The following is a 25,874-nucleotide window of genomic DNA, read 5'->3' as shown; positions in this document are numbered from 1 at the left end:
TATTTACGTGAGCGTGCACGAGTTCTACTTCCTGACCACGGTTGTCATATGACTTGGCCTGTTCATACGCACTCAGCGCAGATCAGTTTACACTTAGACTGTTTGATTTAATTAAGCAAAATAATAACAATGTCTACATTAGTAGCGAATCGTCCCGTGGATCTGAACGGCCCTGAAGCAGCGGCGCGGCAGCACGCTCAAGCCGTGGTCAGGAACTACATCTCCCAGCCCAGACTGAGTGAGTGGCGTTCACTTTTCATTCATACAGCTAATAGCAACAACACATCTGGCGTTTCTCTAGTTTTATTCTCTTTATTGCTCTTTAATATGCATTTTGCATTTGATCGGGGTTAACCACCAGCAGGATAGAGCTTATCTATTGCTAGTGTTGTGTCATATCGGAGTCAAAGTAGCACAGCTGTCATGCTAACACTAGCTTGAGCTGTTTATAGTAACGTTAATCGATCAGCACCTTTGCCTAAAAAGATATATATATATTTCTTGACCGGTAATTGTGTAAATAAACAAAATTATTGTTGTATTTAAGCTAATTTTAATTAAAAAAATGGAATAACCTTTGGTGTCTTTGAAGGTCTAAGCAAGTGTAAACATGCTAGCTAGCCAAGCAGGATTAAATCTCATTATTTATAGGCAGATCGCTTAATCTGAGACCTGAAATCGAAAAACTACAATACATCCTATATTTGTTGTTGGTATATATTTATATAGGTTGGTATTTGACTGTGGTACATGAGTTTTTGAAGGCTCCATCTGTGAATGGTTTATTTAGCTTCATAAGTTAAATACTGATAATGTGGTCTATGTATTTTGTATATGCAGTTAAGGTGTGTATTTGGTAATCGTAATGGATGTTTTTATGATTTTGTTTTCGATTCTCACGCAATAGCTAATGCACACAGAGAGATGGAGTGATGATCCCTCTCATGTGACATTATCACGTGACACCCATCCGCGCTGCTGAATAATGTGCAATGAGGAACCTTCAGCTCCCCTCAAATCATGTGACTTTTTTGTAACAGAAAAAGTTACATCTGTTTCTTTTAATAAGGCTGATTGAAAGCCCTTGTTGCAGAGGTGTAGTCATTTTTAATGTTTATTCATAATCTTTCAAATGCCGCAAAGGAGTTTACTGTTCTGCATATTTTCCTCTGGAATAATGTTAGAATATTTTAACTACCAGGTTGCAAAATAGTGTTTATCATAATGATTCTGTCAGGAAGTTAATTAACAAATATACATGAGAGTATTGGTTTGCCAGGCTCTAATTTTACTGTGTGATCACTGGTTCTGCTCCATCTTTTAATCTGCTCGTGCTGTTTTAGTCTTATCAGAAATATGGGCTACTGAAGAGTGCTTTTCATCCTTGTCCATCATGTCTTATTTGGGGGGGTCATTCTGGAGCATTTGATTGGACAAAGTGGTGTACAGGACGAGTCATCAGTTTTTCTGTAGGGGCCCCTGTGCTGTATATTGTAAGTGTGTGTATGCTTAAAGTGTACTTTGTCAATGTTTAGGAGTTGCGTGTCATATAGGTTGCTAATCTGAAATCTAATATTATTTTTGAGGTCTGTAATGCAGTGCAATATATGGTCAGATTTGAACCTGGCACTAGCTATAACAAGGGAAAAAACTGATTGATGCAATGGTTACCGAAATGGAGGAAGTAGACCTTAAGTACACTGTTTAGTGCGTATGACTCAATTTTTGCAAAATTGTGTATTTTTCTTAATTCTTTTTAGTTGTTTTACACCGCTGTTCAAAGGTTTTGTGTTAGTAAAGTTTTCTTTTAAAGAAGTCTCTTATGCTCACTAAGGTTGCAACTATTTGATCAAAACAAGGTTAAAAAAAAAAAGTAATACTGGAAGTGTACAATTTAAACGGTTTTCTATTTCAATATATTTAATGTATGTAATATATTTTCAACAGCCATATATCCATTCTTTGTGACCCATGACCCTTCAGACATTATTCTATGCTGATTTGGTGCTCAAGTAACATTTACAACAAGTTATATAACTGATCATTCTAATAATTTAATACATCCTTGCTGAATTAACATTAATTTCTTTCAGAAGAAAAAAAAAACTAATAAATGTTAGTATGCTGGTTTTGAGTTTGGAGGTAGAGATTGAGATTTTTCTGCGTTGAGGTTAAAGGAAGTGTATATTTTATTTATGGGGGACGTAGGATCCTATGAGACAAACACTCATAGGAGATGTACCGGTATGATCAATGATTGCTTTTTTCCATTTTATCTTTTATTGTAGGTCTAGCTGTAGTTTTTTTTCCTAATAACCTATATTTTATTCTCTCCATTTTTCTTGAAACCTCTCAATATCCTGCATTCAGCCTGCTGAAACATCAGATGATGCCACATAGTCACTGGCATCTCTCTTCGATAACAGAATTTGACTCTTGTGTACGATGTTTCAGCACTTGAGTAGTTAATTTTGTTTACCCCTTTAATGGAGAACCTTGCTAAAATTACAACTCGTCTGGCATCTTTCTCTCATTTTTCCCCTTTAATGTGTATTATTGATGTCATTCACTGTAAATCTCATTAATTTAGACCTCAAAACATACTGCGGAGCACAGATAGCATGTTTCTCTCTCTATTTTTATTTTAAAGAGTGTCAAAGGAAAGCTCAGGCTAAAAGCCTCTTAGCAAACCAGGAAGAAAATAAATTACTTAATGGAAGAATTGAAGCCTTCCCTTCTGAAAGCCAAAGAAGCTGCATGCGTAAAGACCCCCGATCTGAAACGCCTCTCAGGATACTGTAAAAAAAGCCTCTCTAATGTAGGCATGCCAGATAGCAGCACCATTTTGTGCCTCATCAGTTGCAGAGTGCATGCTGATAGTGGGCTGTGATTGAAGGCAATGAAGACTGATGGGAAGGCAAACACACAGATCTGTACCCATGAGTCCCTGCAGTGCCTGATATGCCATCACAGTCGAGAGGCCGTGTCCGTGAGTGCAGGTCTGATTGGTCCTGCTTTGTCCTTTAAAAAAAGGCTGAAAAACCCTGAACGGACCTTCAAGTTTAAAACTTTTTTTTTTTTTTTCAAAATGTAAAAACAAGACAATAATATTGAGGCCATTGAAAGGACGCAGCAGCAGGAAGGTATTTTTGCATTTTGTTACGAAATGTTTGGTATGTAGAGAATGCAGGTTTAGAGTATATTTATACAAATATTTGCAATTTAATCACATTTTTTTCCCCCCACATAACTTTTTTTCATCGGCTGGTGTGTTTAAGTAATTTGTTAGCATGCTTGTGCCCGGTCAAATTTCAAAGATGCCTGTTGAAACAAACAAACAAAGTAAACGTACAGTGCGTTCATCTTTTTTGTGGAAGCAGAGGCCTTTTTTGTCTTAATCACGTCATTTGCAACAAAAGCAATTAACCCAGACTGTCTGTTCGCTTTGTTTTAATGCTGAATAGACGTTTAAATGTGCTGAAAAGACATTCAGCATGGTAATGGTATTTCTGTGAAGAAACAATTACCCGTAATGACATGGTTATAAACAAATCTTTCAGATGTCTCAGCCCTCCTTTATTGTATCCACTGTTTCCTGTTGCTAAACCTTTTGTCGTCCTGTAATTAATCAATTGTCGTGACAGTGAAAAAGAAAGCCCCCGGTGGGCGTTCGACTTCATATTGTCATCAAAGAAAAGTAAATGAAAGATGAGTATAGAATAGTCGACTTTCAAAAATAGTATCCAAGTATATACAATTATAGACTACTTAGATTTAAAAGGGGAAAAAAGCCTTTTTATCCCATTATGCGCATCACATAAGACGCACTGCTTTTCGTCCTTTTTGATCTATGGTTATGTTTAAAAAGCATATTGTATGTTTAAAGTAAAAAAAAAATTGTGTGTTTTTAGTAAGCTTTGAATAAATGGATGCAATTTTGATTAAAAGTTTTAATTCTTTTTTTACATAAGATTTACATACGATTTCAGCACAATTTACAGAAATCATGCAAAAAAAACAAAAACAGATTGATGGAGGATGATGCAGGAAAAAACCTGACAAGCACATTACAGAACATGCAAAATGTTACATAGTTACATAGTATGTGTGTTATACAATTAATTTATATTTTATAATAAAATGTTTCATTTATTTATTTATAAATATGATCTAAATCTAACCTAATTACATAACACGTTACATTATATTTTTAATTCTAATAATTTATATATTATTTATTCATTCATAATTATGTTTTATATGATATTTATATTTTAGTTTGTGGTTTAAAATATAAGATTAAGTCTGTATAGAGGATAATAATTTATAGTCTTTAGTCTGTCCATCTTAAAACGCCTGATGATTGTCTATGAATTGCCCTTCATTGTCTTATGTATTTAAAAAAAAAAAATCAGTTTTTTTTTTTTTTTTTTTTTTACAGTTTACATGTACAGAAATAATGGAAGAATTAAAGGTGTTAAATATGCAATTAACTCATGTCTTTAACTATTTTTTCAGAAATCAAGATTTTGAGACAAGAAAGTTAGATTTGAAATACTTGGTTAATTCAGTCATCAAAGAGTACTCCATTCCCGTGGAGTTGAATATGAAATATGACAAACATCCTAAACTTCCCTTGTCATAGGGGGCCCGCTTTGGACTTTTGTTATAGGTCTGTTGCTAGGCAGCGTATGGGTGAAAACCCGCCTATCCCTGCAAATCACTCTCAAACTGTTGCAGTGACATTACGGCTGTTTCGATCTATTGTAACTGCACCACTTTGCCACCTCTCCTCGAGAGGCAGCAGGGTTAACCAGCTGTCTCAGTTTAGCTGCACCCCTTCAGTCTGCATCCCGCCAGGACACACACACAGATTACAGCTCTTCCCACCGTTCCCCCCTCATACAGGCACACACACATACAGTCGTCTGATTACACACGACCCAATCAGTGCATGCAAGTGGGGAGTCCTCCGTTACAGCCTCTGCCTCTACCTGTGGGGTTAAAAGCATTCCTGTTTGATGGGGTGTCATCACTGTGGAGGTCTTTGTTAGGACAGATGAACAGCCATAATTGTGCGTGTATGTACGTGTCCGTCTTTATCAGACTATCTGTGTGTTGCATGCAGGTCTTGCTTTTGTTTATTTTTTAGAGGACTTTTAGCGGGTGGTAGCTTTAGTAGTTTTGATATGTCAAGTTAATTTATTTTCTCATTTAATCCTAATGTTGCGTTATTCCAAACGTAGCTTCAGACTCAATGTATCTCTGAAATGTCTCTTGAAAAGGGCATTACATTATTTTCAATAACAGAAAACTTGTTTATTTTATAATTTAACATTTATTTGATACTTTTTTTATTCAAAATGTGTAATTAATTATCACGTTGACTATTTTCTGGCCAGTGACTTTTCAGTTCATAATCATACAGTAAAACTCTTTGCTGGGGAATTGTTCAAATTTAATTAGCTAGCACTTTTTAGTTATTCAAGGAGGCTATATTAATATGTTAGTGTGTGAAATCATGAAGGCCATCTCCAGTTTGTCATCCATATTTTATGCATGCAAAATGATCATCTTTCAATACAAATTTTGCTCCGTTTATTTTGATACGTAGTGCACTAAATTCAAAACCTGCCCTTCTGAGTGTGAAGCACATTGTGCTGTCAGTGCCGTAATTGGATTCCCTCTGTTAGCATTGAAGTCCAAGAGAATACCATCAAGGTCCCCTGTGAGCGCTGATTCTTTCATACATCTATCTATCGGTCATCCAGCGTTTCTCACTTTTTTCCTAAAAGGATTTTATTGTGTCCCCCCAATTTTAACATTTGTTCAGTGTTCATCGTATTTCTGAATAGATGTAACACTGAGTTCAGAATCCGGCAGCTATTATAGGTATTTATAGGGCTGCGGCCCCAATTATTGTCACAAAAATATAGATTTATTTATTTATTTATTTTTCACAGAAATGCGCTAACGTGCATTTAATCAAAAGCACAGTTATACGTTTTGTGACATTTATGTTTGCGACGACCGGTCAGTTGAACATTGTCCATACTTGCAGAATAACTGCATAGTTTTGTAGTGTTTTAGCAGGTGGTTCAGTTAAGTTTGTCATTGAACATTTTTTCATCTATACAGCTTAAATAGTCTGTTCATTATTCTCTCAGTCAGAATGTAGATGTCCTATCAAGTCTCCAAATTATGAATCTGAGTTATGAAGCCATTGCCAACAGGTTCGATAATTCGATTTTGATGCAAAATCCACTTTGGTGTCTTCAGAACAAATTTTTCCTTAGAATTTCTTAGGGGAAAAATAGTTGTACATTTAAATCCCAGTCTTCAATTTAAACCCTGACTGTTCCTTATGCTTTCATAGATTGTCCATGGAAGGATACGGACATTTGTCCCCTCTAACACTTGTGCAGCTATAACACACAATGCCTCAGAATTCATTATCAAGTGATATGTTTCTCTTATTGGTTAAGTTTAGCGGGTGTCTTCATGGCGGAATTGTGTGAGCCTTGTTTGTCTGTTTAATGACGGTTGCATTTGTGTCTATCTGATCCCAAACATGGGGCAATTAGCGCTCTCTTTTATTACGTCTTATGGGAAACCACTGTGGGGAATGCTCAGCAAAAAAAAGAAAAAGAAGCACAGGAGGATGTGCATGAATGAGACAAGCCTGCCACCTTTGCCTGTGCTTTTGTATCGTTAATTCAGTTTCAGTGCAATGCTACCAGCCCCCAAAAAACGCCTGTACCACCGTACCCCCTACCCCTCGCCGTCAGTGCTTCTCTTTCACAGCAGAGATGGAAATGTGTTGGAATGCTCCATGCCTCCTTTCAGCACCACTTGAATGGGCCCTTTAGTATTTCACACCAAGGTGTCCTTCAGGGCGCGGGGTCAGGCTACCAAAACAGCTTCTACTGTCGGATTAGAACCAATTAACATCTCGGCACACAAAAGGGCCAGGCAGCTCCATAGGCCTCATGTTGACCCGCTCTGGTGTTGCATGCCTAGCCCTCGGACCGACACACTCAAACTCAAGTGTCCTGGGAGGGGTGGGGAAAGTTTTTCAAGCCTAATGGGAAATGTTGCTACTTCACACCATGTGAATGTATAGCCATTTTTAATCTTTATTTTACAAGGCCTCTTATGAGGCACTGAGTCCTCTGTGTGTGGAGTTGAAGTGGGCCGCCATCTTCACCACAGAGCTGGAAGGCGATTGGCTCATGGTTCGCCAGGGTCGTTTTGTCATTCCCATTTTTTTTTTTTATTGTTTTTGTTTTGCTTATGATCAGATTTTTCGTACACTGTACACAGTTTTGTTCATTTATTCCAGCATATTTAGGTGCATGTTTATTTTTGCTTCCATTATTTGACCAAAAAACAAGCTGCGTCCTGTTTTGGCAGAGCAAATTAGCACCTGCGTGCCTTCATTTAGCGTTCGTCTAATGTTGTGCACAATATCGGAGCATGTCAGAAGCTGTTTGAGTAAAGATTTCAGCTTCTCACTGTTTCCATTAGCAGTTTGTGTTGTGTTCGAGAGACTTTTAAGGGGTTGATGTACAATTATATAGCTGCAATTTTCCAGCCTCATAATTATGATCACCTCTCAGTAAATAGACATATGTATCTCCTTTGAAACATATGGGCAATTTGTAGGGTAAGTGTAGCTATTAAATCCATTTTATAAGCACCTCCCGGTGAAGCACATACTGCAATTTGTCTGGGCAAAAAAGGACGGAGGGAAGGAAAAGCCATAATGTCTTGAAAAATGATGGAATTTGCAGGAAGCATGCATTTTAGGGAGTTTTGCGAATTTGTGGAACGCATTTGTTTTTGTGTGTTTTGAGAGAGCGAATATTCAGTGTTGGGGTGATTTGACTACTGGTTTTTTTTCACTGTAATAACGACAATTATGAGACTCATTTATATAGGGATGACGTGTTGCTCAGGGAATCATCATAATGGGAGCTGAAGTCTTTCACCTGCTCATCTTTTTTGTGGGATTTCTTATTGTATTAGACATATTGGAAGACAGCATATAATTTTGCTGTAATATCAGCAGTCTATAGTATTCATGGTAAAATGGAATTTTGTGACAATACTTAAATGAAAATAGTTGAATTTCAATATGATAACAATTTTATTTAAATTCTATTGATAATCATCTGACCAAAATAAAATATGTACAAAAAATAATGTTTCCACAAGTTTTATTATGTATTTCCATATTTTTTCAATGCATAAACTACATTTTAAAAGTTTTTTTTTTTTTTATTATTTATTCAGGAACAGAGAATTAAATTAATTAAAGGTTGCAGTAAAGACATTTGTTACAAAATATATATATTTTTAATAAAGTCCTTCTGTTTATCGAAAAATCCTAAAACAAAGTATCACGCTTTTCATAAAAATATCAAGTAATTGAAATTGAAATGTTACTTGAACAGCAAATCAGCATTTTAGAATGATTTTGGAAGGATCATGTGACACTGAATATTAAGTGGCCTTAACTACTGTGTACTTGCATTTAAATTAATCATTTGGTACGATGCACTTATTGTGTACATATGTTTTTACATTGTACTTATATTTTAAAAATGCATGTAATTGCATGTTACCTGCATGTAATTAATTTCTGTAATTACATTTATAATTACACTGACCCACCCGTAACACCTTAACTCATACCACCAAATTTGTCTCCAATAGCAGTAAAAGTGTTTTCAATACAATATGAACACAATACGTACATTGTACTTATTTTTAATGTACGTACGTAGTAGTATAACGTGGGACCAAAGTTTTAATTGTATTTGAGGTCAAAACAATGCTACATGGGTTATCATAAGAGACTTCTTTCAAAAGTATTAAAAACAAACAAATGTCTGATCATAGTGCGTGTGTATATTTAACTCTTGCATGTATCACAACAAAAACATAAAGCCATATATTTTTTACATGGTAAAATGTATCTAAAATGGTAAAATTTTATATATTTTTTACATATATTTTTTATATTTTATACTAATTGCAAGGGGGAAAAAACTTAAGGATAGAACCATGTTTCTCTTTTTCACCCTTCCTTTTCTCCTCAGCCAGTAAGGAAAGTCATGATGTGCAGGTGTGTGTGTGGGAAACGGCAATAGTGCACTGACAAATGATTGTGCTGTCTGAAGCCTAATTAGTGGCATAGTGTCTGCTCCCTGTGGGGCTGCTGTGTTGGGCGTTAGAGACAGTCCATTCTCATTTCCTACTGCCTTTGATATTAGACTGCAGTCTTGCGGTGCACACAAAACCGACACACTGAGGCGAGATGGACGACCCAGAGCAGACAAAGCGGACTCTTCTCCATCTAGCGTGCACAATCTCTCTCTTTCACACACGTATACACACACGCTGAAACAAAGTGAAAGGACATACACCAAATTGGCTCCTGTGACAGGACGGCTAATGTTTTCCCATGCAAAGTAAAAGGCCAAAACTAGATCACACCCTCTGCTGCTAATGAGAGCCCACCCTGAGCATGCACCTGCAGCCTGGACCACAAACACTGTCTGGCTTTCCATAAATAAACTTAAGAGTTCATTTAAATAGCACTTATTAAATTGAGGAAATGAGAAAATCTAGTTTTATTTTTGCTTCTGCATGATTAGATTGGATGGAAAAGAAGGCATTGTGACATGTTGCAGGTCAGATTCGAACCTTTGTCATCTATGAGCACCAAAGCTCTGGTTTTTAGGAAGGTTTCTGAAGGATCATGTCACACTGAAGACTGGAAATAAAGACCAAATTACCAAAAACACTTGGTTTCTTTTTATAAAAATGCGTGTTCCTTTAAAAAGCACTTATTATATTAAGGAAATTAAAAAAAAATATATATATATATATATTTATTTATTTATTTTTTATTTTTATTTTTTTTTCTTGCTCCTGCGTAATTAGTTAATTAATTGAAAGATTGGACAGAAATTAAGGTAATGTGACAGGTTGCAGGTAAGACTTGAACCTTCCTCACTCAGATGAACACCACAGCTATGACGATTAGCAATTTCTCTCTCTCAAGTCTAATATTTCTGTTATATTTTGGGCATACTATGCTGGCTTTCTGAGTCATTGTTTAAGGAGTGATTCAGGAATCACATGAGCCTCAGTTATGATGTGGGGAAAAAAGTGTCATCTTAAAGAGATAGTCCACTCCAAAATGAAACTTCTCATCATTTACTCAGCCTCATGTTATTCCAAATGTATATGTATTCCTTTCTTCTGCTGAATACAAAAGAAGATATTTTGAAGAATGTCTTGTAATCAAACAGTTTCAGTTCCCACTGTCCATTCAGTGTAGGTCAATGTGAACCAAAACTGTTTAGTTGCCATCACTCTTCAGAATATCTTCTTTAATGTTCAACAGAAGAAAGAAAGTCATGCAGGTTTGAAACGACATGAAGGTGAATAAATGAATGATGACTTCTGGATGGACTGTCCTTTCAAAGTGACATCTGTGCCCCACTCTCCCTGGCCTGTTAAATGAATGTAATAGTTTATATAGACTATATGAGACTTTTTGGGCAGCTGGAACCATCATAAATTACCATAGTCTGAGCCACGTAATTGTCCCTCATGGAAGGGTGTAAGATGTCGTCCCCCATCTTGACATCTGCTGAAAAAGCCACCTTGAATGTGCTAACAGTATTCTTCTAGTCCTGACATTTGGACATGGAAATTTATGAAAGCCATTTAGAATGCTCCAGTAAAGGTCACTGTGTACAATTAGATGCACAGGTGTCAAGAGAAAGAGTCCTCATTTCCATGTGATTGTGGGCTTTTGTAGCAAATTTCATGCACTTTTTTTGGTAATAGCTATTGCTTACAGTTGGTATATGCATTTGTGTGTCTATGTGCGTGTGTGTGCGCGTGCCTGGACTCACGCCTGTCAAAAAGACATGCAGCAACGTAGAATCAATAAAAGTTCCCCATATGTCTGTTTAGTAATTGCATGTTTGCTATTCAGGGGTGTTTCAAATGGTCAAATAAAAATGCAAACTGAAGGTGTAAATGTGAATATTAATTTTCAGATATTATATGGCTTCCTTTTGCAGACAGTAAAAAGTCAGAAAAATAAATGTTTGTTGTATAAGTTTTTTACATATTGTGTTGTTTTTGTCATCTTCAGCCTACTCTACTGTTTCTGGTGTAAATGGGCCACTGGTTATTTTGGACAATGTCAAAGTGAGTACTTTTCAGTGTTTACAAAAACTAAAGCATTTCAAAATATGCGAGTTGTAAACTTGATTTTTTTTTTTTTTTTTAACATATGAAATTTAAATCATTTTATAGTTAAACTTCTGAACATTAGATTTTCTATTATATATATATATATATATATATATATATATATATATATATATATATATATCATTTTTTTTTTTTTTTTTTTTTAAGGGTCTTTTATGTTTAAGCAATAACATACAGTTAAAAATGTTGTATTTAAAAACAAAATGTGAAAGATGCTTTTATTTGATCAGAACTGCTTATGTTGTGAAATTTTATTAAAATGTAAAAATATATGTTTTTTTTTTATGTCACTTCTTTGTTACGGTACAGCTGAATTAACTTTAAACTGTTAAGTTAAATTGACAAAATTACCCGGCATAATGAATCGACTTTAGAATGGTGTTGTATATTGATCCTCATCCTAATTTCTGATTTTATCCCATTCCTCTAGTTTCCACGTTATGCAGAGATCGTGCACCTTACCCTACCCGATGGGACCAAGAGGAGTGGGCAGGTTCTGGAGGTCATTGGCACCAAGGCTGTCGTTCAGGCACGTTTTCATTCAGAAGCATTTTCAGATGTTTGGCCAAATATAACTGTTCTCTGTAAAGATTTGTTAGATATGAATATCTGCTGTTTCTAAGGCCAAGATCAGGTCATAACTGAAAAATATTTTTTTTATTTTTATTTTGTGCCCATCAGGTGTTTGAAGGCACCTCAGGTATCGATGCTAAGAAGACCGCATGTGAATTCACTGGTGACATCCTGCGCACACCTGTGTCTGAGGACATGCTTGGTAAGCATTTAACTAATGCTATTCATGTATTGATAGTCTCAAAGTGTTTTCTACATAACCAATATGGATGTCATGAAAAACGTGTCATTTTATTTCAGGACGAGTTTTCAACGGGTCAGGTAAACCCATTGACCGGGGTCCTACTGTTCTGGCTGAGGACTATTTGGACATCATGGGTAAGAGATTTATTTATTTATTTATTTTTTACTTTATGTAACTTTTGCAGGAACACGTGTCTTCTTGAGAGGGACATAAATGATTGAACAATTCTGTGATTTCTTTTTATTTTTTATTTTTTACTCTTGGTCTGTTTTAAATAAAAATGCTAACATTTTTTAGCTGATTTTAGATTTTTAAAGTTTAGGCTGCCACCAGCCATGTTAAATGTTCTTTGTCTTTGTTTGTGCGATGTGCACTCAGTTAGTCTGCAGCTTACTGAGAGGCCAGCGTGCCAGAATATGTTCATAAATGCTTCAAATTCCTCCTTGTTGATATTTGAATGTTTTGAGATTTTTCTGTGCTTTTTAAGCCATTTACTGACCTCATGACCCTGATCTCTGCTAAACTGAAATGGCAAAGGTGACCTTTTCAGCTATCAAAGGTATACAATGGCGATTCAGGGCAACGTCTGAATGAGCTGAATGGATGAGAGGGGGTGTAATAAAAGGTTGATCAGGCCTCAAGGTCACACCACTCCAAATGGTGTGTAGCACTTTGAAATGCTTTAACGAGAAAACATTTTTCATTTGTCATGGCCATTGTGGATAGTTTAGCCTAAAGAATTCTTTTTTTTTTTTCAGCAGCCCTCTTTTCCTTCTTTAGAAATAGAAGTTGTACTTTGTACCGGATTTTTTTCCCGCTCAGGTGAGATCACTGTACTCTTTTTGACTCTTCTTAGGTCAGCCCATCAACCCTCAGTGTCGTATCTACCCCGAGGAAATGATCCAGACTGGCATCTCCGCTATTGATGCCATGAACAGCATCGCCCGTGGACAGAAGATCCCCATCTTTAGCGCTGCGGGGCTACCACATAATGAGGTGTGTTTGTAACAGCACAGCCAGTGCATTATACAGCATTAATTTTTGCTCTGCAGGTTGGCATCCAATATGAAATTTTGTTTGGCTGATATAAAAAAAGTGGCAGGTAATTCCTGTTTTGATTTTTTTTTTTTTTTTTTTTTTTTTTTTTTTAAATGCTTTGATTAATAAAATAAACAGTGTTCATTTTAAATAGAAATCTTTTTACATTTAATAAATTAATTAATGTATATTTTTAAAGCTTACCCTCAAACTTTTGAAAGGTAGTGCATCACAAATTCCACAAAAATAGGAAGCAGCAAAAACTGTTTTTAAAATTGATACTACTACTACTAATAATAATAAATTCTTAAACGCTAATCAGCATATTAGAAAGATTTCTGAAGCGTCACACAGTAAATAATTCATATTATAGTATAATCTATAGAGAAATTAAAAGAACACTACATGGTATTAAATCTGGCCTTGATTTTGAGATGAATGGTATTGGATAATTATTATACTTCATCACTAGCACACATTACCTGTACTTTTGTTTCAGTGCATGGTCACGTCACGTTAATCGATTCATCTTGTTTTTGCATTCAACTAGTCCGATTTTAACGGTCTTTGACGTGCACTGCAGAAATGTGTCTTTATACCCAATTCACGAACAGATGATACAATGCAGGCCCTGCTGCTTGCCAGTGTGTTTAAATAATTTGAATAAAACCTAGAGGGATTTATTTAAATTCCCTCATTTGAGGTGTTTTGATCAAACGTAGTGCTTTATTGTGCAGCAGTGAGGCAGCCACAGTGCCTTTTTCTGTATTACGCTTGCAAGTGAGACAAGGCTGTGTGATTAACGTTAATTTGAGAGGGATCTGTGATTGATTTCACCCTGTGGTGTTTCTGTGGAAACAGTGAGGTGGGTCAGAGTTCATTTCATCACATTCTCCTCTCATGTGAATGCGGGAGGAAACGCTATGATTTCGAGAGCTCTAGAGTAAGCAAACAAAACCAACCACTTAGTACTGATCAATACATCCAGTACATGCTTTAGGTCAGCTGGATTGTTTCATTCCAACATGAGTTTGCTGTCCTTGCTGAACTTAATAATATTAAGAGCCATTAATGATTCTTGAAATCTAAATTGGTTCCTCAAACTTTAAAAGGACAGAGCAGGGGTCATAAATGATTTCTTTGCTACCAACTCTGTATCGCATGAGTTATGGAGAGGAATACACACGTAAGTAGGTACATAATGTTCAAGTCAAATTACAAGGACTTTCGTTGTATACAACACCACTCTGTTCATTATTATAAAGATGTTTGCGTTTGTCATTTCTGTCCCAGAGATCATAAATAGGCTATTATAGTCGGTTATTCCCTCCAGCTATGACTGTAAGTGACTCAGCTGCAAACTTATCCGCCTTCAGGCTGGAAAATGAATGTAATAGCCCACGACATGAGCTGTTAAGGATATAAGTAGGCTGTCTTGAATTGTAGGAAGTGTAGGAAGGTCAATTATGTCTACCATTTTTGTCGCTAGTTTACTAGTCTGGTTGACTCTCATAACTATAATTAATTTTGTGTTAAATAGGTTTTGTGAAGTTGTTCTTAGTGATTCAAGGTTAAATCATTTTTAAACCTCACTGCCATTGTTTCAGCCTCAGTTTTGGCGCAGTCTTTGCAAACAGTTTCCACCTTCAGTCAAGTGCCTCCAACATTCAAAGACATGTACATTTCAGTTATGAACAGATGATCCATAATCATTTCCAAATATTTAGAAAAACATTGTACATGCATTATACATTACATCTAAAAAGCATATCTTCATTTAAAGTAATAATTTTTTGCTAAACAAATTTATATATATATATAATGCATAATACCAAGAGTAATTCTGCTTTTGCGCTGCTAATTGAGAAGAATACAGTGTTAAAATGTTCTGCTAGAATGTTGGAGTTAAGGAACAGAATTACAATCGCTTCAAGAGTTACAGTTAACACAATTACGAGTGTGAAAAGTACAGTACATTCAGATCTCTTCCATGTCTGAAGAAACCTGTTCCAGGTCTTAAGGAGTGAATCATCAAGGAAGAGAGAGTACTGAATTCTGTCATTGCAATAAGAAGAACAGGACAGTAGTTAATGAATTGGATTAAATTGAGGGAAAAAATTACCGTTTTCAGTATATAGACTTTGAAAAGAGCATAAAGCTCTAGTGGTTGTCAGTTCTGAAAATATACGATCAAAGGCCAAGATTGAATGGTGTGAACTTCCAACAGCCCAAGTGTAAAGTGGGTTTCAGTGTCTCACTAATGAAGCTGCTGTACTGTGATATAAAAGTTTCTCGTTTCATTAAACCGGAGTCATGGGTCACAGCCGGCTTTATCCCCTCAGAGAAACAGGTGTTCTGGGTCAGAGTTCAGTCATGGGTCAGGCTGGATTAGACGTCCAGGACCATTATATTAAGTGATAAGCGTGAAATTCCTGATGCTTGTGGTCTTAATCTCTTTGTTGCAAACACACGCACACACACACATATTGTACATAATAGAAATGGGCATTTTACCCCTATAGTGTGTTATGTTCAATATGCTAAACAGATTTTTTTTTTTTTCTTATCAAGTAAAATAATATTTGAGATTCAAATAATGTATTATACACCACCGTTCGCAAGTTTGGCATCAGAATTATTATTATTTTTTAAATAAGTTCATACTTTTGTGTCACAAGAATGAATTAAATAAATCATAGGTGACAGTAAATACATTTTATAATGTTAGAAAACATTTCCATTTCAAATAATGCTGCTTTACCATTTCTATTTTCTATTCATCAAAGGACTCATCTGAGAACTGATCAGAGAACTCCACAAAGAACTCAACATGATAAAAATAAGAAATGTTTCTGGAGCACTAAATAAGCCTATTAGAATGATTTCTGAAAGATTATGTGACACTGAAGAGTGAAGACTGGAGTAAAGGCTAATGCCATCACAGAAATAAATGACTTTTTATACATTTTACTAATTGTAAAATACATTTTACAAACATGCTGTTTTTACTATGTCCTTGATCAAATAAATGCAGCCATGATTAGTGCAAGGAACGTTTTACAAAAACATTTAAACTTACCCGACCCCTTACTTTTTTTAATCAAATTGTACTACTCTAACTTTTTTTTTGGTTCTGTGCTTTTTGACTGGTAGATTGCTGCTCAGATCTGTCGTCAGGCTGGTTTGGTGCAGAAACAGAAAGATGTGATGGACTACAGTGCAGACAACTTCGCTATTGTCTTTGCTGCTATGGGGGTAAGTGGTTTTCTGTCTCTTAATCTGTGCCAGTTTCCAAGTATATGTTTTTATTTTATTTTTATACCATGGTCAAAGCTTGTTTTACTTGAGGTTTCTTGCGTGTTCATTTTCTTTACAACAGTAAATCCTGTTTTACATCTAGGTGTCTATGCATTGGTCAACTGTTTTCATGACTTTCAGGATGCATGTGTAAAATGATCCTCTTAGCGGACAGAATGTAAAATTGTGTCTCTTTTGTGTGAGTGGGTGAATGTTGGTCCTTATAGGTGGCTTAATCCTGCTCTTCAACACCACCTTAACCTTCTGCCCTCACCTGTCAGCTTCCTCTCCAAACCTTTGTTATTGTCACCTGAGTGGCTGCGGTCTGTCCTCTCAGACGGGTGTTACCTGTGTCCGGTTTCAGGTTCGCCTGTGTATTCATGTGTGAATGGCTTCCATTAACCTGTGCTTGAAATGTCACTGACCCAGCCTTGTGTCCTGTGGCCAACGGGCTCCTGGTGCAGACTAATGCATTCGCTTTTGACGCCCTGTAACTCTAGATCTTGATTTCATGTGCCGGGTGGTCAAAATACTAAGCCAAAGGATTTTCCTTAAGCAAGAAATGTACTTCAAGAGGTCATTTTGAACTGAATTGTGGAGATTTTGGTTGAATAATGAACAAGAAAGTACCTGACATTGTTGGTTCTTTAGAGTCTGGTGGAACTGGAAGTGAAGGTCTTACTCTGGATTTGTTTGGCTTTTTACATGTTTGTTTGTTTGTTTGTTTGATTGTTTGAATCCCAGGTCAACATGGAGACTGCACGTTTCTTCAAGTCCGACTTTGAGGAGAACGGTTCTATGGACAACGTGTGCTTGTTCTTGAACCTGGCCAATGATCCTACGTGAGAATTTATTAATGACTTCTTATGTAATGCAATTTGTATATTGTGTATAACATTGACTATTTTATTCTTTTGAATTGTTCTGCACAGCATTGAACGCATCATCACCCCACGTCTGGCTTTGACCACTGCGGAGTATCTAGCTTATCAGTGTGAGAAGCACGTGTTGGTCATCCTTACGGACATGAGTTCCTATGCAGAGGCTCTGAGAGAGGTGAGGATGATATCATATCCGTAAAATAAATTTTCCTCATAATTGATATCAGAAGCAAGGTCCATTAAAGTACAAAAGCCTCAGATTTTTGAGAGAAGTATTTTAATTAGCTTCCATACAAAATAATAAAAAAAGATTGTTGCTAAAAAAGTACTAAAATATATTTTAATTAAACCCCTTTCACACTGCACGTCGGACCCGCAATATTTCCGGAACATTGCCGGGTAGCCTTCTGTGTGAAAGCAACCACGTCCTGGAATTGATTACCGAATTGAACCCGGATCGGGGACCTAGTAACATTGCGGGGTTCGACCCGGTACGAGCGCTGTGTGAACAAAAGCCAGATCTAATTCCATATCGAAGTGATGACGCGCGTTATCGCGCGACTCTTTTACCGGCTTTTTTGAAGGAAGATCAACATTCGCGACGAAAACATATGTGCAAACTGAAATGAAGCAGATATCAGTTAGTTCCTCACTTTCCGCGCTGACGCCAAGATCGTTTGCTTGCTTCAGTGAAAGTATAACGTGCCTAGCGTTGTCGACTCGTACATTACACGTCACGCGCTGATGTCACGTGTCGTTACGGGATCTTCAAGGGTTGTGTGTGAAAGCACGCACATATACCGGGTCATCACTGGCAGTGTGAAAGTGCCAAATCTAGCGACCAGGGAACAATTACAGGAACACTTTACCCCTGTGTGAAAGGGGTTTAATATATATATGTGTATATGAAAAAAATTAAAATGTAATCCGAGAAGAATAAAATAATACACCTACTTTTTCCACATTACAAAAATGCATGGTGATCACTTTTTTTTTGTTTTTTTATTTCATTTTTTTTAAGAATTTTACTTTAGACACTGAAGACTAGAGTTAAGTCTGCTGAAAATTCGGCTTTGACATCACAGGAATAAGTTATATTTTAAAACGTATTCAAATAGATACAGTGATTTTAAACTGTAACAGTATATCATAATATTACTCTTTTCACTGCACTATCGGATCAAATAAAGGGATTAGGCTATATTGGTAAATGGACAAGCTACAGGAACTCACTCAATGCATTTTTTTTGTCTTTTATTTATTTATTAATTTATTTACTAAATCTTATGATAAATTCAGCCATTTCAACAAAAATATTTGAAGGTCTCCTTTACAGAGACATAATGCACTTGTATCTCATATAAATTGTTCATGTTGACACTCAAGGGAAAAGTAGGTTTTTCTATTAGATGCAAGGGCAAGCAAATCTGCAAACATTTTCTCTGCTTTTTGGTGATATTTCCAGTGCCCTGTTTCATCGCATATAGTGTTGTTCTCCGTTTGAATTTCATACCTGCTTAAACATAATTGACCTTGTCAAGTAAATAATCCTAAATCTCCTTATCTAGTCTCTATATCATTTTATATTTACCTAGCCATCGTACTACTGTGCACTTTTTAGGCTACATGCACAGCAAACACATTTATATTGCGTCATCATGTACCATATAAATAACTTTACTTAGCATCTCTCGACTCTGCTTAGCAAAATGAGTAGTTGACTGCATGTACAGGGCCATTTTCTTTTATATCATATTCCAGCTGTTTGGGAGTCAACAAACCGATATGACGGCTATGAAAAGCACAATCTCGTGTAACAAAAGCACCGTAAACCTCTCTTGACATTTGAAACAATGTTTGAGGCTGGAGCAATGGCCAGTGTTACGGTTAGTATCGTGTTTTCTGCGTGGCATATGAAGAAGAGCCACTGTGTCCAATCTTAATGAATGGATTTCAGCAAGTTTAAAAATCGTGTTTTAAACAAAACCCAGTGTAAAATGTTATTGGTCACGCACACAACCATATACAGTAGAACAACATGCAGTGAATTGCTTTATATGAAAAATTACAAATAAAAAAAATTGCACCATTCTAATAAAACATTACAAAAAAAAATGCTCTTGCACAAAAAATGATGAAAAACTAAATGTTGCAAAATGTAGTTTTGGAATTAAATCATGAGTGAATATGTTTAAAAAAAAAAATCAAGGTGGATGTTGCTAATGATTCGTCGCACTGAATGAGTGAGGAAAATGGAGTGTGTTGCATTAGAGACACTTGATACCATAAAGTGAGGTATTCTGCACATTTGAGTAAATTTATTAAGTAACCGTCCACATAACGGCAAAATAGTATGAGTTGTATGGTAGTGTGCCATTCTAAACCTAACAGTGGGATGTTTAGACAGACAAACAGATTCACATATACTTCATTCCATACTACATATGTTCCTCAGCCTTCCGAAGATGTTTTATTTCTAGCAGCATCTCCTTTCTTCAACCCTAATGCCAGTGATGATCATTTTTGTTCCACAAACATGTTTTGATGTCTAAATGTGTCAAACGCACAATTTGAAATAGTTAGCGTGCATGTGAAAGGACCATTCATTCCTTCCTGTCTTTGTGCCGCTGTAACCTTGGGATACATTCAGCCCTGTCGAAGCTGCCTGCTTTGGCTCCTGCAATAGGCAGCCGCTTCCAAAGAGCGGCGGGAGCATTAACATTTAACTCCCTCTCCCATTCAGCCTGGTAAAGGTGAGGCTCAGAACAGCGTCTACACTTGTTTTAACCTTGGGAGAAGATCTGAGCGTATTTTCTGCTTATAAAAGCGCCTCGCTCTGCAGATGCAGAAGTAGAAAACAGATTAACATCATGTGACCGGCTTGAAATGACAGTCATTGATCGGTTGGTGTGGAGCAGATGTAACCGTTTAGTAGGGCTGACAACAATCGTAATTGTCGATTATTCCCTTGAAATTGTAAATGCGGTTATAATTACGATTATCAAAATTTACGTTGAATGATGTTTATGCTATTGTTTGAAGCAACTGAATTCCATGTTCCATGTAATTATAAGAAAATAAAAAGCTGAAAACACTCGAGGGTTATGAGATGCTCCTGTGTAACTTCATACACAGAATTTTAATTAATATGATATGTTTTGTTTGTCTTATTTGTCTGGTTGTAGGTGTCTGCTGCCCGTGAAGAGGTGCCGGGTCGTCGTGGTTTCCCAGGTTACATGTACACTGATCTTGCTACGATCTACGAGCGAGCTGGAAGAGTGGAGGGCAGGAATGGATCAATCACTCAGATCCCCATTCTAACCATGCCTAATGATGGTACATGAACACACATTTTCATAGAACACTGATTTTTGATAATGTACCGTAAAGACATTTGATCAAATATTCAACTTCAGCATGTATCTCATCCTGTTCTTTTAAGCAGTTTGTTGAGAAGTGTGCTATTACTTTTCTATGAAACTTCTATGAAACAGCCTGGTAAAAATAAATGTAAAGAAAATGTTAACAAATATTAAATCATTTAACATTTAGTTGGTTACTATAGTTTTTTTTCTCCAGTTTAGTTATTTTTATTAATTATTTTTTTAATTAAATGTATTTTTAGTTATTTAATTTAGTTTATTATTTATTTTAGTTAGGTGTATTTAGTTATTTCAGTTTAGTTATTTGTGTTTTTTTTATATTTAATTATGATTTTTTTTTGTTATTTATTCAGTTATTTGGTAAAGTTTAGTAATTTATTAAGATATAATGGTTTTATTATTTATTCATTTATTTAATTTTTAATTTGTCATTTATTAAGATATATAATGTTTTTATTATTTATTCAGTTATTTATTAATTTTTGTATTTTTTATTTATTTCATTTGTTAGTTTAAGTAATTTATTTGGATATGTATTTAATTATTTAGCTTTATTCTAGTTACTTAGTTTGTTACAGTTCTTGTGTTAGTTAATTTATTAATTTACTTATTTATTTTTGTAAGTACGTTTATTTTTATTTTTCAAATGAGGACATCCTGTAATCTGCCCTAACAAAGGTTTCGCAAGTTTTAGGTCACTTCTCAGTTTTGTCTCTAAGCTACAGCCAAGTACATTCACACATTCTTGCACACTTGATTGCTGGATAAAATATATATGATTTGAATGAAGTTTCATTAGTTTTCTTCAGTGATGAAAGTGTCCTTCTGCCGTTAAAACCTTGCTAGAATGATTGTGGATGGTCAATGATATAAAATGTGCACTACTTTTATTTTGTGTTCAGGCCAGAGACCGCATCTGCGCTCAGTAACTAGCACTCTTGATGGCTTTGGTTACTATAGAAACGTCCCTGTGAAGGACCTGTGTGTGTTTCTGAATGGGTGCTCCCTATAATAGCAGCACCAGGAAACCTCCATCTTTCTTCTTTCTTTGCCCTCTTATCTTGATAACTCGCTATATCTCTGTGCTGTCCAGAACACCACAAAATGACTATACCTTTTAGTATCTTTAGATCAAGTCTGCAAACTAAATGGTCTAAAAATGCTATTAATAACGCATAATAAAATTTTAAATTCATGACTAGAATAACAAGTTTTGACTGCATAAAAATGGTTAGAGAATCAAACTTGTAACCCGAAGATTGGGTGTGTGTTGTTCACTACTGTGCGTGTTACACACTTGGATGGGTTAAATGCAGATCATGCATTCTGAGTAATGGATCACCATACTTTGGCATACATCAATTCACAATTACATTTTTGCCCCCATTTACAGATATCACCCATCCAATCCCTGATCTGACGGGATACATCACAGAGGGACAGGTGTATGTTGACCGACAACTGCACAACAGACAGGTGAGAAGTTTGACCGGTCACAACAGCTGAAAAGCTTTGTGTGATTAGAAAATTGGTTAGATGTACATAATCCACTTCAAAATCTGCAAAAGTACAGTAGGACTCATTAATGTGCTTCATACACATGAAATCATTATCAATATTTAATCATTCATCTTTAAGGTGAACCTTTTCAAAGTTAAAATACAGTTTTTATTTTCTTTTCATAACCAGACTCTTCATTGTTCTAATTTTTTTCTACTTCAAGATCTATCCTCCCATCAACGTACTGCCATCTCTCTCTCGTTTGATGAAATCTGCCATCGGAGAGGGCATGACCCGCAAAGATCATGCTGATGTCTCTAACCAGCTGGTAGATAAGTTGTGCAATGTTCATACCAAAGTTGGCCATTGAATTGTGATTTTTCAGGTTAATTCTCCTTCTGTTTTTCTCTTAATCCCATAGTATGCGTGTTATGCTATTGGTAAAGATGTTCAGGCTATGAAGGCTGTTGTGGGTGAGGAAGCTTTGACCTCGGACGACCTGTTGTACCTGGAGTTCCTGCAGAAGTTCGAAAAGAATTTCATTGCTCAAGGTACAAACCCCTAGCATGCGATTTTCTATACTGCATATGCTCATTTACCTTATATAGGTCTAAATTTGGCAGAAATGTGCCAAATTTGCCATTTTAACCAGTCTTTAAGGGACCAGTCTTTGGAGGTGTTGTTTTGTTTTAAGCAGAGATTGCCACACTAGAGGATCTCTCAACTGTGTGTGTATGCCAACACTATTATGTTGTATACTGGAAACCACTATACAGCATCTATTTCTATCAGCACCTGCTCTTGCTCTGTCATAAAGCTCTTTCACCTCAGTGAATATTCTTCTCAATGCTGTCGCTCTTCAGTGTGGCACGAGGTGCAAAGCCCTCCGTCCCCATCAAACCCTCCACTTCACTTAAAAAAAAAAAAAATGTATATATATATATATATGTATGTGCATCTTTTATATTGATCACAGCCCTATTTTTGGGATGAAATCTCTGACATTTCTGTCTCATTACTGTCAATGTTAGAAAAGGACATGAGTTCCACTGACACATGTTGGACTCCAACAATCTCATTTATTGCTTCTATTTACAGAGAACAAAACTTCCCATGAGTGCGGTACAGCCTCTGACATATGAGCGCACAATTAATTTATTAATTTATGCCAATATAAGTCTATGGGAGTTTTAAGGTTTTTGAAAGCCCCCTTTTGTTAATGCTTTTTAAGAAAACCGTAAGACTAAACCTTTATGTATAGCATACGCAATCAGAACAGTCTGGCGCATACATTTTGTAACTGAATGAAATAATAGATCTATGTTTTGTTGGCCATGGCTCAAAGCTGATATAAGTCTTTGAGTATGTGACAAATGATTCAAAAGCTATAATGCATAATAAAAGCTTGAGTGCTATGTCATGTGGCTTTGAGTTTATGAGGTATGTGTCTATTTCTCTAGGTCCCTATGACAACAGAACCGTGTTCGAGACGCTGGACATCGGTTGGCAGTTGCTCCGAATCTTCCCCAAAGAAATGCTGAAGAGAATTCCTCAGAGCACACTGGCCGAATTCTACCCGAGGGAGTCCGCTGCCCGTCACTGAGACTCCTAAGACCACTACAGCTTCTGGAGGACCGGGCTAAAGGTCACATGACCTTTCTCCCTCAGAAAACCTCATCCCTTGTGTCCACCTATACTCTGACAAGTGGTGTTTAGAATTACAGGGCATAACTCTGGGATAATACACATTTAATATGCGTTAAAAGGTTTCAGAAACATGTGTGACATTATCCCATGTGTTATTACCACCAGAGATTATTCCATTGTCCCCCATTGTTGTGTTATACATGTTTGTGTGTGCTTTACTGTGGATAGAATATGTAATCGTGATTTGCTTTTGTTTCACTGTTTCGTTTTGAAAATGCATACAATTTCCTGTCGTTCATTTCTTTTTTTTTCTTTAAGAATTTGTTTTTTGGAGAGTTATTTCACTAACCACAGCCTAAAGAGAATATTAAAAACATTTGAGCTCAAAGGGAAAAATTCACATCCTCAATTCATCACTGCAACAAGTGCACAAACAAAGTCATATTTTGAAACGAGTGCCCAAACAAAATCATATTTCGAAACATTCCCTTGCAGTTCATGAGAATATTTGATTTACAAATGAATTTAGGCCCCTTCCCTTGAAAATAAACACTTTTATTTATTTTAATATCCAAAAAACAAATCCAAATGAATGTTTGCGTACCAAACTTAGTTTGTGTTATGCTGACGGACAGGTAAATGATAGGTGTTGAATGATCATATAGTGTGTATGCTTGTCAGTGACAGCTGTTATTTCCCTGTTAGAGGAGGATGGAGGATGTTTACAACATCTGTGCTTTGAATTATGTGCTGAAATATGAGACTGATTAAATATTCCCCTCTTACTCTGTATGTGTAAATGCGTTTTACCTGTGTTGATTGCTGTTAAACCTGTCAAACCTCTCAGATTAATTAAATTATATTGTTATATCCTGATTGGCTGACTACTTCAGTTATTTGACATAATAAATAGCAATATCAGTTGAAGAGAATGAAAATGCCAGTTGATTGTTTTCTGTGCTTAGGGACTGTTCTTGCAAAAATCTACCAAGATAGATAGTTTTAACAATATTATAGCTCCTTATAGTTGGTTTTACTTCAACTTCTGGCACTTTTATGCCCCAGTGGGTTGATTTTACTAAAAGTAACAGATTTCATTTTGTTATATTATTTGTGCTATTATTTAAATGCTTTTATGTTCGATTTCATTGTTTTACTTGTGTCTCAGATTTATACTGTTAATATAAATATATGTATATGTATATATATATATATATATATATATATATATATATATATTATTTTTATTTTTTTTTACTGTCTCTTATTAGTGTGGCCTCATTTTATAAAGGTCCAAAAATCTTGCCCCTTTTTTTTTTTTTTTTTTTAACTCAGTGAATTTGTTTAGGGAGGAGAGGAAATCTAAAATCTGATGGGTAAAGAAGACTGGAAAAATTAATGTAAATATCTATTTTAAAATGTATTCTTATTATTGTTTGTGTAATGCGTAATCTAATAATTTCAAGGAACTGAGCAAAAAATGAAAATTATAGTTATTGTGTGTATTACTTATAAAATGCTATTTTATTCTAAAAATATTTACAAGTCATTTACACCACCAAAATTTCCGCCACATAATGCTGTAAAACATAACATTTAAGATGTGAAAATTAAACTCATAGAAATATCCATGATTACCAAGAAAAAAAAAAAAGTTTTTTAAACGAAAGTGTGTAAAACTATATATTTATTTATTTTCTCAAAGTCCATACTAGTTCTAGAACTGTCTATAGTTGAAAAACTACAAAAAAAAAAAAATCGTGTAATTTGTACTCTTTTATTTTTTTAGCCATTTTTGATAGTACCATGTAACCACTTTTTAGTAACTATATTCGAGGGAGAACTATGGTTTGCGAAAGTAAATTTTTACTTTAACGGAGCATGCTGATGACCATAGGTGTGTGACCAGGTGTCATTTCCTGTGTCTCTCGCGTTACGCTTAACCTGGAGTTTTTAAATCCGTAACCACAGGAACTCTCAATGGCGTCAACAGGAGAACAGAAAGAAGTT

The 25,874-nt window shown here is 35.7% G+C and overlaps 1 protein-coding gene across 1 annotated transcript; it reads left to right on the top strand.

The window, feature by feature from the left end:
* Positions 1–24,740, top strand: LOC113094590 (V-type proton ATPase subunit B, brain isoform). The gene is made up of 14 exons (XM_026260183.1): positions 1–238; positions 11,180–11,235; positions 11,732–11,830; positions 11,983–12,076; positions 12,175–12,252; positions 12,975–13,114; positions 16,310–16,411; positions 17,198–17,295; positions 17,386–17,509; positions 20,520–20,670; positions 22,111–22,193; positions 22,441–22,545; positions 22,639–22,768; positions 23,678–24,740. The coding sequence occupies exons 1-14, from the start codon at positions 130–132 to the stop codon at positions 23,818–23,820; spliced, it is 1,512 nt and encodes a 503-aa protein (XP_026115968.1). The 5' UTR covers positions 1–129; the 3' UTR covers positions 23,821–24,740.
* Positions 24,741–25,874: the final 1,134 nt, after the last annotated feature.

The sequence above is a fragment of the Carassius auratus genome, unplaced genomic scaffold (genome assembly GCF_003368295.1).
Source record: "Carassius auratus strain Wakin unplaced genomic scaffold, ASM336829v1 scaf_tig00215410, whole genome shotgun sequence".
Classification (NCBI taxonomy): Eukaryota; Metazoa; Chordata; class Actinopteri; order Cypriniformes; family Cyprinidae; genus Carassius; species Carassius auratus.
This window is presented reverse-complemented; position numbering and strand designations above follow the sequence as displayed.

Coding starts and splice junctions, on each gene's coding strand:
- LOC113094590 (XM_026260183.1), top strand. CDS start 130: ATGTCTACATTAGTAGCGAATCGTCCCGTGGATCTGAACGGCCCTGAA. Junction 17,510..20,519: donor ATGCAGAGGCTCTGAGAGAG/GTGAGGATGATA, acceptor GTCTGGTTGTAG/GTGTCTGCTGCCCGTGAAGA. Junction 22,769..23,677: donor AAAGAATTTCATTGCTCAAG/GTACAAACCCCT, acceptor CTATTTCTCTAG/GTCCCTATGACAACAGAACC.